The sequence below is a fragment of the Hippoglossus hippoglossus genome, chromosome 23 (assembly GCF_009819705.1).
Source record: "Hippoglossus hippoglossus isolate fHipHip1 chromosome 23, fHipHip1.pri, whole genome shotgun sequence".
Classification (NCBI taxonomy): domain Eukaryota; kingdom Metazoa; phylum Chordata; class Actinopteri; order Pleuronectiformes; family Pleuronectidae; genus Hippoglossus; species Hippoglossus hippoglossus.
The window spans coordinates 11,976,203-11,988,850 of NC_047173.1; the positions used below are offsets into that span (position 1 = coordinate 11,976,203).

General features: G+C 45.5%; 2 protein-coding genes across 4 annotated transcripts; one reads left to right on the forward strand and one right to left on the reverse strand.

Moving 5' to 3' along the window:
* Positions 1–865: 865 nt before the first annotated feature.
* copg2 (COPI coat complex subunit gamma 2) lies at positions 866–7,459 on the forward strand. Its single transcript, XM_034578504.1, has 24 exons — positions 866–996; positions 1,558–1,610; positions 1,732–1,812; positions 1,903–1,974; positions 2,064–2,143; positions 2,291–2,366; positions 2,505–2,597; positions 2,699–2,785; positions 2,902–3,059; positions 3,183–3,316; positions 3,423–3,490; positions 3,692–3,880; positions 4,155–4,250; positions 4,374–4,617; positions 4,745–4,820; positions 5,012–5,115; positions 5,241–5,366; positions 5,450–5,521; positions 5,648–5,829; positions 5,951–6,080; positions 6,199–6,296; positions 6,394–6,532; positions 6,729–6,827; positions 7,050–7,459. Exons 1-24 carry the CDS (start codon positions 960–962, stop codon positions 7,178–7,180), a joined length of 2,625 nt encoding a protein of 874 aa, XP_034434395.1. The 5' UTR covers positions 866–959; the 3' UTR covers positions 7,181–7,459.
* A 346-nt stretch (positions 7,460–7,805) lies between these two features.
* Positions 7,806–12,215, reverse strand: mest. Of its 3 annotated transcripts, none has more exons than XM_034578505.1 (12): positions 12,061–12,215; positions 11,097–11,275; positions 10,499–10,578; positions 10,327–10,404; positions 10,070–10,206; positions 9,886–9,944; positions 9,655–9,695; positions 9,461–9,531; positions 9,274–9,375; positions 9,081–9,157; positions 8,592–8,655; positions 7,806–8,412 (listed from the first exon to the last, which is right to left on the reverse strand). In XM_034578505.1, exons 2-12 carry the CDS (start codon positions 11,248–11,250, stop codon positions 8,295–8,297), a joined length of 981 nt encoding a protein of 326 aa, XP_034434396.1. In that variant the 5' UTR covers positions 11,251–11,275; positions 12,061–12,215; the 3' UTR covers positions 7,806–8,294. The 3 variants fall into 3 exon arrangements, with proteins under 3 accessions (XP_034434396.1, XP_034434398.1, XP_034434397.1); XM_034578507.1 differs by having other exon boundaries at positions 11,097–11,269; positions 12,061–12,212; XM_034578506.1 differs by lacking the exon at positions 12,061–12,215 and having other exon boundaries at positions 11,097–11,292.
* Between the last annotated feature and the right edge of the window lie 433 nt (positions 12,216–12,648).

Sequence of the window (12,648 nt, forward strand, 5' to 3'; positions counted from 1 at the left end):
TCCACAGGTGCATCTCCCCCAGATCTCTGCTGCTTTGCTGGTGTAATAAGTTCAGTAAGTGCATTTTCATTGTTCATCTTTCAAATGTGGCTCCCAGTCAAAGTGGGCAACTCCTCTGGGACCTAAAACAATCAGGGGTTGAAGGGTTCAAGTCCACTGCCACAGTTTGGCTTCTTTTTTCCAGAGACACCGAAATACTGTATAGACCTCAATTCACAAAAAGGCGGCTTCACAAATGTTATTGCATCTTTATGTCCTGTCAAATATCAAATTGTACTTTCATATATTAAGTGAGAACCTTAACCCTACGAATAAGAATAGGAATAGGAATAAGAATAAGAATAAGAATAAGAATAAGAATAAGAATAAGAATAAGACTATTTTGTGTGTATCTAATAGTTATTTTCATGCAACAGGAAAAACACACGTCTGTAAAGTGGGTCATTTTAAACATTGGGCCTGGAATGGCATGGAATGGTAATATAACCTGTAATATAGTCTTATTTGAAACTGTCTATACTTTTAGATTAGTTTAACTTGAGCTAAAGGACACTCTCAACGTAAATAAACTGATAAAATAATATTTTAATAATTCACAATATTTAAAACAAATATAATCTACGTTTAAGAAATGTTTATAATTATTTAAATAATTATCAATGGATGTTTATAATTGTAATTAATCACAATAATATAATATAATATAATATAATATAATATAATATAATATAATATAATATAATATAATATAATATAATATAATATAATATAAATGACTTGTGTAGCAGCAGCGCCCTCTGCTGGTTCCGGTACAGAACGGTTGTGACGTAGGATCCGTCGACGTGGACGTTCTTACCGGAAGTGAGTTCTCCCTAACAGGAAGTGAGTTTTCTCTTCGGCTACGTGGAAGTAGCTTCTCTCTTCACCGAGGCTGAGAGCGACACGTCCCCCGCGACACGATGATCAAGAAGTTCGACAAGAAGGACGAGGAGTCCGGTGAGATTTTAACATCGTCAGTTCATTACTGTAAAGAAGCGACGGCGCAGGAAAGAATGGAAAAACCTATGGTCGCTGCTGAAGCTAACTCGGTGCTAGCTGGTTAGCTAACGAGCTAAAGTAGCTGTCAGGAGAGATGACGCTCAGTGTAACAGGGACTTTTCTGATTTATTAACTTTAATGCAGCAGATGTTTTAATGCAGATTTTTAGCGGAGGTGCAGCTGCTGTTAACCCGCAGATAGATCTCCTCCTCCCGTCGGGGTTTAGCTGCGGTTGATGTTTAGCATTAGCTCAACTGTAGCAGGTCGGTGTCAGCTGGGTGTTGTGATGTCTGGTCGTTGTCTGACTTGTCCGCTGTGACGTTAGCTTCCCCTGTGTTTATATGGATGACTCCTGGTGCTTTGAATGAATGGAGACACCTGACACCTTGCATTAACACGTACGTGTAGCATTAGCCCACGTCGCCTCTGCGTCCTTCGTGTGTTGTTGTGTCTGATGACAGTTCAGTGCAATAACAAGTCAAAGGTTAACATCACTGACCGTGTTGCTCTGCCTCACAGGAAGCGGGTCCAACCCGTTCCAGCACCTGGAGAAGAGCGCTGTGCTGCAGGAGGTAAAGTCTGCACCTGTTTCTTTTTCCTGAAAACACACGATTTGCACAAATGAAAGTAGATGTTGAATTATATCAATCGCCGCACAGACATTAAATCAGTTGACCCCCTTGTCGTTCACAGGCGCGTATCTTCAACGAGACGCCCATCAACCCGAGGAAATGCCTCCACATCCTCACCAAGATCATCTACCTCCTCAACCAGGTGAAAACATCTGTGTGGAAAACAGTTACGGAGCTTTTCACTGACGTCTGAACACTGTCTCACTGTGTTTGCTTCTCTCTGTTTCCTCAGGGGGAGCATTTCGGGACCACAGAGGCCACCGAGGCCTTCTTTGCCATGACCAGGCTCTTTCAGTCCAATGATGTAAGATATCAAATCTGTTTTAATTATAGGTTCCATTTTGTTAACGTAGAAATGCTGTATTGTAAGTTTGTGCTCTCTTTCCCTCGTAGCAAACCCTGAGGAGGATGTGCTACCTTACCATCAAAGAGATGGCCAACATCTCCGAGGATGTCATCATTGTCACCAGCAGGTTTGTACCCGACATAGTGGTGTCTCACACAGGACTTGTCTTTTCCTGGCTGACTAAAAGGAGAAAGTGTCAGTACAACTCGAGGATACTTGATGCACAACATTCTGATTTGTGTCATGTAGTTATGTCTTGTTTGGTCTTTTCCAGCCTGACCAAGGACATGACTGGGAAGGAGGACGTATACAGAGGACCTGCTATCAGAGCCCTCTGCAGGATCACAGATGTGAGCACTTGTCCTCTCTCCCCATCTCTTCCTTTGCTTTTAGTCCATAACATACAAAACCACCCTGTGAATCCTCAAAATGCACCTAAATAAGAAGGAAAGCACTTTTTCCTCATGCTTCCTTTGTCTTCCCCACAGACCACCATGCTGCAGGCTATTGAGAGATACATGAAGCAGGCTATTGTGGACAAGGTGCCCAGTGTGTCCAGTTCTGCTCTGGTGTCGTCACTGGTAAGACAGCATCAGATTTGACTTCAAATTGTTGTGTTACCATGTGGTTAATGTAACGTTGTTTAATCAGGGTGTGTCTTTCTGTTTGTGTGTGTGTGCAGCACATGGTGAAGATGAGCTATGACGTGGTGAAGCGATGGGTGAATGAAGCCCAGGAAGCTGCTTCTAGTGACAATATCATGGTTCAGGTGAGAAGAAACAAACATAAATGAAGTTATTGCGATTTTGAAAGATATATAATAAATGTAGAGATTAAACAAGCGTATATTCATTTAGTTTGTTTGTTTTTTGTCCCGTCCTCCAGTACCATGCCCTGGGCCTGTTGTACCATCTCAGGAAGAACGACCGACTTGCCGTCACCAAGATGCTCAACAAGTTCACCAAGTCTGGTCTCAAGTCTCCCTTCGCGTACTGCATGCTCATCCGGATCGCCAGCAAGCTGCTGGACGAGACCGAGGGGGGGTGAGTGGACGTGCTGTCATGTGACACAATCAGTAGAGATGGACAGGGACGTCTGGGTCCTCGAATAGAGCAGCTGATTCCACAGTGATGACTTATTCATGGCATTTAACTTTATCTTTACAGTCACGACAGCCCCCTGTTTGACTTCATCGAGAGCTGCCTGAGGAACAAGAATGAGATGGTGGTGTATGAGGCTGCGTCTGCCATCGTCCACATGCCCAACTGCACTGCCAGAGAGCTGGCCCCCGCTGTGTCAGGTCCGTCCTTCACTCACTCTCTTTGTACAGTGAGGTCCTAGTGACATTGTAAAGTGACTATTTATGTTACATGCTAATAAATATCAATGTGTGTGTCCCCCTGCAGTGCTGCAGCTCTTCTGCAGTTCTCCTAAAGCTGCTTTGAGATATGCTGCAGTCAGGACCCTCAACAAGGTACAGCTTCACTCTGTCACTCCACTTACATAGCTGGTTTTTCATGTATAAGAATTAATATGCATCATAATTCAGTTACTACACACGTATTAAAATGATATCACATACAAGTTCTTTACAGGACAAGTTTATTCTTCAAAAGCAACACATTTTATTGTAATAGTTCAAGACCTTTATTGAAATTGTCTTTGTGTCCACAAGGTGGCGATGAAGCATCCCTCAGCCGTCACAGCGTGTAATCTGGACCTGGAGAACCTGATCACCGACTCCAACCGTAGCATCGCCACGCTCGCCATCACCACTCTGCTCAAGACGGGCAGCGAGAGCAGCGTGGACCGACTCATGAAGCAGATCTCCTCGTTTGTTTCTGAGATCTCCGACGAGTTCAAGGTCAGAAATCGTTGTTTTCGAAGTCTTGTTTCATCCTGTGCTTGATAACAAAACCATTATATTTCTGTAATGAATGAAAAGATGATACCTGCTGAAATGTCCTCAACTTGTCAGGATGATCTATTTTTATCCCAGGATTTCAGCGTCTGTCTGTGGCCATGAAAGATTAACTTCTAATACGAATTTCATCGCTTTGTACCCGTTTTTTAAATCCTGTTATTTTTGTTCTAATGTTTTTCATCCTCAATCTGTCGCTGATACCCGTTTGCTCCAGGTGGTGGTGGTGCAGGCCATCAGCGCACTGTGTCAGAAGTATCCCAGGAAGCACAGCGTCATGATGAACTTCCTGTCCAACATGCTCAGAGATGATGTAAGTGGATATTTAACAGAGCACAGACTTTAGGAGCTGATTTCATTACCTTTACAGAAAACTTACCTGTACAAAACAAAAAATGAATGTCCATCCAGTGACCCCCCTCTCCTCTCCCTGCAGGGCGGGTTCGATTACAAGCGTGCCATCGTGGATTGCATCATCAGCATCATCGAGGAGAACCCCGAGAGCAAGGAGACGGGCCTGGCCCACCTGTGCGAGTTCATCGAGGACTGCGAGCACACGGTGCTGGCCACCAAGATCCTGCACCTGCTGGGCAAAGAGGGCCCGCGCACGCCGCAGCCCTCCAAGTACATCCGCTTCATCTTCAACCGAGTGGTGCTGGAGAGCGAGGCCGTTCGTGCAGGTGAGACTCCGGAGACTTTATCGTTTAACATCCACAGACGGACACATCGCAACCTGTTTACCAGTGAGTCCTTCGAGACATTTTGAAACGGGCTGTAAATGGTTTTGGTTTCTTTCTCCACTCTCAGCTGCCGTCAGCGCTTTGGCTAAATTCGGAGCTCAGAACGACGACCTGCTGCCGAGTGTCCTGGTTCTTATGCAGAGGTACTTCATTTATCTGCTTTTGTTGTCTTCATCCGTTTGTGACTGTGTTTTCTTCATTTTTCTGGATAAAATATTGACCTCGAGGGACCTGAGAAATTAATTTTCACCCCCAAAATTAGTGGATTTTTAATAAGATGGTAAAAATGGATCATGCAGTGGTGGTGAATATGTGACTCCTCTTGTTCTTCCAGGTGCATGATGGACAGTGATGATGAGGTGCGTGACAGAGCTACTTTCTACATGAACGTGCTCCAGCAGAAGCAGAAGGCTCTGAATGCTGCCTACATCTTCAACGGTAACAGACACACACACACACGCACACGCCACTTCTCTCTGTGTTCATCAGTCATGGAATCTGGTTGTAAAAATTGCCATTGCACGTTGAGCCTGACAGTTTTCTCTTGTTCCTGCTTCTCTCAGGTTTGTCCGTCTCCATCCCCGGCCTGGAGAAGTCCCTCCACCAGTACACTCTAGATCCCTCAGAGAAACCTTTCGACATGAAGTCCGTCCCCCTGGCCACCACTCCAATCACAGAGCACAAGTCAGGTACGACGAAGGGTTTCTCTTGGTTGTCGTACTTTGATATCATTGCGAGAAGTGTCTGTAAAAAGTTGTTTATTTCTCCCCAGACATCACCCCCATGTCTGCATCCAGCAAAATTGCAGACAAGTTGACCCCATCGCGCCAGGACATTTACCAGGGTACGATAATAACCACCACCCGTCCTTCATGGAATTCAAGACGTACACGAAGCTGTTACACAGAAATTTAAACCCTTTAATTTTCTGTAATATTAATTTGTCTCTGCCTCTTCGTCCCCCTCACAGAGCAACTGGCGGCCATCACGGAGTTCCAGGGTCTCGGGCCGCTCTTCAAGTCCTCGGACCAGGTGCAGCTGACGGAGGCGGAGACAGAATACGTGGTGCGCTGCATCAAACACACCTTCGCCCGACACATGGTGTTCCAGTTCGACTGCACGAACACTCTGAACGACCAGCTCTTGCAGAAGGTACCAGCACTTACACAGCTTCGTTTGGTTTCTCCCGAGGATTCGGTCAAATGTATCCTCACAATTTACTTTTAGTATTCGGAATTTTCAAAGTTGTGAACGTGTGGTTTTCTTCGGTCAGGTCCTTGTGCAGATGGAGCCGTCAGAATCCTACGAGGTGATACACTACATCCCCGCCGCCACGCTCCCCTACAGTCATCCCGGGTCCACCTACACTCTGGTCCGCCTGCCCGAAGACGACCCCACAGCTGGTAGGAACACTGGTCAAAGAAACGTTTGACTTCTAGATCACTAAGTTATACAGCAATTTCTGAATATGAGGAAGAGCTGATTTGAGAAAAGCTTGACGTGTCCATGTCTGTTCCTCAGTGTCGTGCACGTTCAGCTGCACTATGAAGTACCTCGTCAAAGACTGCGACCCCAACACAGGAGAGCCCGACGACGACGGCTACGACGACGAATACGTGGTACGTGATCACACTGAGCTGTGCATCTTCCTCAATGTAAACAATATTATTCTTTTATTTACGTGTGTTACCGACTGCTCTCGTGTTTCTTCCTCAGCTGGAGGATCTGGAGGTGACCGTCGCAGATCACATCCAGAAGGTGTTGAAACCAAACTTCGGAGCGGCGTGGGATGAAGTGGGAGACGAATTTGAAAAGGAGGAGACGTTTGCCCTCGCGTCTGTACGAACTCTAGATGGTACGGAGAAGTCAAAGATTTTAGGCTGAAAATAATATTTCACTTACTTTTTCTATTTGACTTGTATTGAATTTTCAACAAAAGTTATCTGTACTTTTTGGATATTTTCTCGAATAACTGCTTCCGTATCATTTTTCGACTGGTGCATTAACTGACACTCGGTGTTATGTGACTAATGTGTGCTTTCCATGTACAGAGGCGGTGGGTAACATCATCAGCTTCCTGGGAATGCAGCCGTGTGAGCGCTCGGACAAAGTTCCCGAAAACAAGAATTCGCACGTCCTCTTCCTGGCTGGTGGGTGTCGAGTGTCACTCTTTGGTCTCAGACCTTTTCAGACAAATTGCTTCTTCCTAAATGTAATCTCTTGAAATGCAAAAGAATATATGTAAGATGTTGTCTCTCATGAAACTCTAAAGATACTTTTGGATGCTAAGATTTTATAAAACACTGACAGATGTGATTTAATCAGTCAACATCTGTTTAACCCTCCCCTCTCCCTCCTCCTCCTCCCCCCAGGTGTATTCCGTGGAGGTCACGACGTGCTGGTTCGGGCCCGCCTCGCTCTGGCCGACGGCGTCACCATGCAGGTGACGGTCCGCAGCGGGGAAGAGACGGTCGTGGACGTCATCCTGGCGTCCGTGGGCTGAAGTGCTCGCGGCGCAGCTTTTGTGCCAACCGCTACCGTAATGTCATGTCTGCACGGCGAACCCTCTGAACCGTCACTTTTTTTTTTCACAGCTCTAAAATTAAATATATATAATGTTGTAATTACTACGCCGACACCATCCAACCAGAAAAATGTCATTAATGTTTTATTAAATCTAGTGCGTGAACGTAGGTGTTTCCTCTTCTTGACTTTATACTTTCTGCTGCTCCTGGATTTGTCAAATCTTCAATAAAGGTCAAAACAGGATTTTGACACCTTACTATACTTTCATTTTTTAATGACCTTTTTTGAAGCCTTTTTCGTTTTACACCTTACTACAGAAGGCCTAACATGGGATCATACATTCAATTCCTCTGTTTTCCCGTGATAACGAGATAATTTACTTATCTCAATACGAGATAATTAGAAAACAAAGATTCGTTATCTCGACATAATAATCTTGTAATCTGGAGATAATGAGATAATTAACTTGTTATCTAGAGATAACGAGATAATGGAAGCCATACTTCACTAACTCGTTATGGGAAAACAGAGGAAATATAATATTTCCATGTCAGTTCAGGACCTAAAGAAATAACCCTGGAATAATTTGTTGCACAAACATGATTTTTTACAAAACTAGGTTTATTTGAAGACTCATTGACAAGAGAAATGTAGAAAATCATATCAAAATTCAGGCCAAATGCAGCTGATCACAGGACCCGACAAACAGAATATGGAGGGAATCAAAATGAGATTGCACCAGCGGACCCCTGCCAGCTCAGCAGGTGGAGCAGGTGCCCAAAATATGGCGGTTTGAGCAGGTTCGATTCCGACTTTGTTCTGTCCCCTTTTCATTCCTATCATTATGCCCTAAAATATCTAAAACCTCACACAATTAGATCTAATCGACATTATCATGCTTCCTCACAGGGTTCAACACATTTCTCACTCAGTTTGCATTACTTGTTTATTTAGCTCATCTCAAGTCTTCTACGGCAGTAACTAACATCTCGGGGATTAATGCTGGTTAATGAACCCGTCAGTTGGGACTCGATCATCGTGGTGGTGGTGTTTTCACCACATGTGATGATTCGTCCCAGTTTGAGCATCGTTCAGAAAGAGTGGATGAAGTTGAAATATGCGTTGAGGAAGCCGGTGGGATCTTCCAGCTGAGGATAGTGACTGATGTGCTGGTCCAAGACGGTGAAGGTGGACCTCTGGACCAGCTGCCTGCAGGGACGAGACACAGATCTCAGATGTAACATCAAGAGGACAGACAAAGCCCTGGTGGCTTAGTGGCAACTGATTATGTCCTTGACCATGTAAACCCTGGTTCACCACAGAAAAATGGCAGCATTGGAATTTCAAGTCAAAGTCAGGGAACATATTTTTTTGAAAACCTCACTCACTGGTAAAGACGGATGAAATGTGGATGAGGGTTGACTGGGTCCAGGGGTCCGTAGATCATGTGCACTGCGAGAGAAGACAGAGGAGAAGAGGGAGGATTCACATGGAGAAGGTCCAGAGTTAAACAGCATAGAAGAGAAACTGACAGATGCATAATTAAACACATTTAGACATTTGTTTGTTTCATTTGTCATTTTCCCAGAGTTTTAGTCTTCTTAAAAACACAGAAATATGTGAACACACACACGCCTGCCCCCTCCCTCCTAAACTCTGGATCACAGATGGACCACGAGGCCGCTCCCCACTGGGTTAAGCAGCTTAGCGTCAGTGGCTCTCTGGGCCGAGGCGGCTGCTGGCTCAACACACCTTAAGGAAATGTTTGTCCTGCGCAAACCTCTGATTACTTCATCACACACCCATGCACACATGCACACATGCACACGCACACACACAGACACACGCCATTGTGTGCTGTAGCTGCACAAACTCACGTGGCACGAAGGTGGAAGTGAGCGCGCCCACCCATCGCTCCCTGTGTTTTAATCTCTGGTTGATGTACTGGAGAATACTGACAGAGAGAAGAGAGAAGCACAAGTGAGCGCACGCACACACACACACACACACACACACACACACACACACACACACACACACACAGCGTGAACACCACATACACACACACACCTGTCTAAAACTAGGTTGCCGTCATTGTGGCGCAAACCCGTCCACATGTCCCAGAACTCGGCGTCCGTGGGCTGCGTGTACGGACCGAACACGTCACCGATTCTGAGAAGAGGAAGCAAGAGACGACTAAATGTAAACCCTGATGCTTTTCATGTCACCATGGAAACGACCTCTGCTTCTTGCTCACCCCTTCTGGAAGATCATGTAGTTGGTGAGACGCATCAGAAGAGGAGACAGGAAGCCGGAGTCCTTCAGAAGCTTTTGGGAATAAAAGAACAAACAAAAAAATGTCAAACATCCTCTGCTCATCCCCCGTTCACGCATCGTCTTCCTAAGCTCTCGCTCGGCAAAAGTAGGTCGGAGGAGACGAAGGTGACTCACCGTCTGCAGCAGCCGCGGGTGGTGTGTCTCTGGGAAGATTCCTGTGGGAAACGACAAGTGTCACAACTGTCACTTTCAAAAACACGCTCTTATAAAATAGCTTTCAATGAGATGTTTTATCCATCGTCTCCCTGCAGGTTTAAATGCTGTAATTGCTCAATGTATTTTCTGCTTTATAAATACAGCATATTATTATTATTATTATTATAAAAGCACAGTAAAAGAAAAAACCTCCGTTAGAGAGACACAGGCTGTTGAAGGTCAGGTGACCTGTGCGGTTCTGGTCGCTCCTGGTGGGAAAACAACAGAGAGAATGAGTTTAGACAGTTTTCAGTGTGTCTATACAAACTGACCCCCCCCCCCCCCCCCCCCCCCCCCCACACACACACACACAGACACAGACACACACACACACCTGTAGAGCAGCTCCAGAGCCACGGTGTCTCCGTAGTCATGTGACAGCACGTTGAGTCTCTGGTGGCTCAGACCCAGGTGGGCCACCAGAGCCTCCACCACGCTGGCCTGCTCGAAGATGGAGTAGCTGTGTGGTCGCTGGGAAGCCCACGAGGGAATTAGCAAAAAGAGCATCCAGCAGGAAATATAGATTTAATAATGGATTAAGTGAATTCTCATAGTTTTGTTGCACGACATTTAAACGGAAGCTTTCCTCACCGGTTTGTCGCTGAAGCCGAACCCCAGGAAGTCCAGAGCAATGACTCGATTGAAGCGCTGAGTGAGCGGCTCCCAGATCTGTGACGAGAGAAGAAAAAACACATATAGTTTTATATCGTCTCTGCCGAGGTGACGAAACGTGAACGCTTTGACGGAGCTGTGCAGTGGACACCTTGTTCCAGTCGTAGCTGGAGGTGGGGAAGCCGTGGAGCAGAATGATGACATCAGAGCTTCCCAAAGCCCCGTAGGAGTCTGATCAGAGGAGAACACACACCCATATGATATAAAACAATCATAATATATAACAATCATAATATAACAATCACATAAAGTACAATAAGCAAAGAGGTAAATATGTTGTTTGGTGCAAGGAGTCTTGTGAAGGTGACTAATGCTGAGGAAAGACGTGATTCATGAATTTTGGGGTCAATAAAAGGTTTAGATGATGAGTCAATTATCAATTAGTCACTGGACAAATGTTTTAATCAGTTGATTGCTTGAGAGAGAAAAAGTCATTTTCTGATTTTCTCTGCGTGTTCATCATCACGCGTGTTTGTACGCTAACGTTAACAAGAAGAGCTTTTTAGTACTTAATTTAAAAAATGACAACATGACACAACTGGGCGAGCGCCACCTACTGATGAAGATGATGCATTACGACTAAAAAAGCTGCTGTTGTGATATATTTCATCACAACGTTCAGTAAACTACAGTGATGTGTAAAGTATGTAAAGTGTGACAGTATATAAAGATATAAAGTATATACTCGCCTCTATAGAAGACCGTCCAGCCTCTGAAGGTGAACTCCTCCCCGGAGCTGTGCCACTGCTGCAGGGCAGGTGAGGGCTGCGGCGGGGGGATGTGCAGGTAAACGGCCACCAGGGGGACACAGATCAGAGCCACATGGATCCACCACTCTCTCATGATGAGCTCAGTGTCATTCCTGCAGCTGACACACAACAACAACACAACAACAACAACAACAACACAAGGAGCAGGTTATCACAGTGCAGCTCCAGGTTGCAGCCCCCCCCCCCCTGCAGCTGACACACAACAACAACAACAACACAAGGAGCAGGTTATTACAGTTCAGCTCCAGGTTGTAGTCTCCTCCCTGCAGCTGACACACAGCAACAACAACAACACAACAACAACAACACAAGGAGCAGGTTAATACAGTTCAGCTCCAGGTTGTAGCCTCCCCCCTGCAGCTGACACACAACACAACAACAACAACACAAGGGGCAGGTTATCACAGTGCAGCTCCAGGTTGTAGTCTCCTCCCTGCAGGTGACACACAACAACACAAGGGGCAGGTTATTACAGTTCAGCTCCAGGTTGTAGCCTCCCCCCTGCAGCTGACACACAACACAACAACAACATAACAACAACAACAACACAAGGAGCAGGTTATTACAGTTCAGCTCCAGGTTGTAGTCTCCTCCCTGCAGGTGACACACAACAACACAACAACAACAACACAACAACAACAACACAAGGGGCAGGTTATTACAGTGCAGCTCCAGGTTGTAGCCTCCCCCCTGCAGGTGAGAGATCGTGCACACAGGTGTCATCACATGCACGCACCCCTGCACCTACACTGTTTACAGTCGTGCATGACCGTGCACGATCATGTGCACCTGCAGGGTGCATAAGCGATTTGACAACAAGCCAATCGCAGCCCTGATGGAGCAGGGTCCTGGTCGGTGGAGTCTCCGGAAGCTCAGTACTCACAGAAATGTGCGGATCAGTGTTCAACCTTCGTCCTGTGTTCACGACCCATTACTGCAGAGCGGAAGCACAGGGAGGAGAGACACACGCAGAGCTCTCACTCCGCTCCGCTTTCTGACTCCTTTAATATGTTGCTTTTCAGGCCGGAGAGTCCAGCTGCCTGCAGGGGGGCAGCTACTGTGCCTGGTCAGGAAACGGAGGGAGTCATCACACGCCTACACGATCTTTGAGAGGTTGACAGGTTTAAAGTGCACAGAGAAGAAGATCAGAGAAGTTTACTGCCCCCTGATGGTCTGGATGTGTAATAACATGTCCTCAGGATAGAATAGATAGATAGATAGATAATTATTAGTTTCTTTTTCTCCTATTTCTTTTGTTTTGATAATCCAGAAGTTAATTAGCAGATTAATCAATAATGAAAATATATGTTTATAACCTCAGTCCTGTTTAAAGTCTGATGAAGTCTGTCTTTCTTCCTGGCAACTGGCTTTGCGCTCCAAAGCCAAAAGTGATTTAAGCACTTGATATAAAATTAAATTTGTTCATTACTTCCCAAACAACTAAAATGAATAAATTAATTGCATGTTTTTT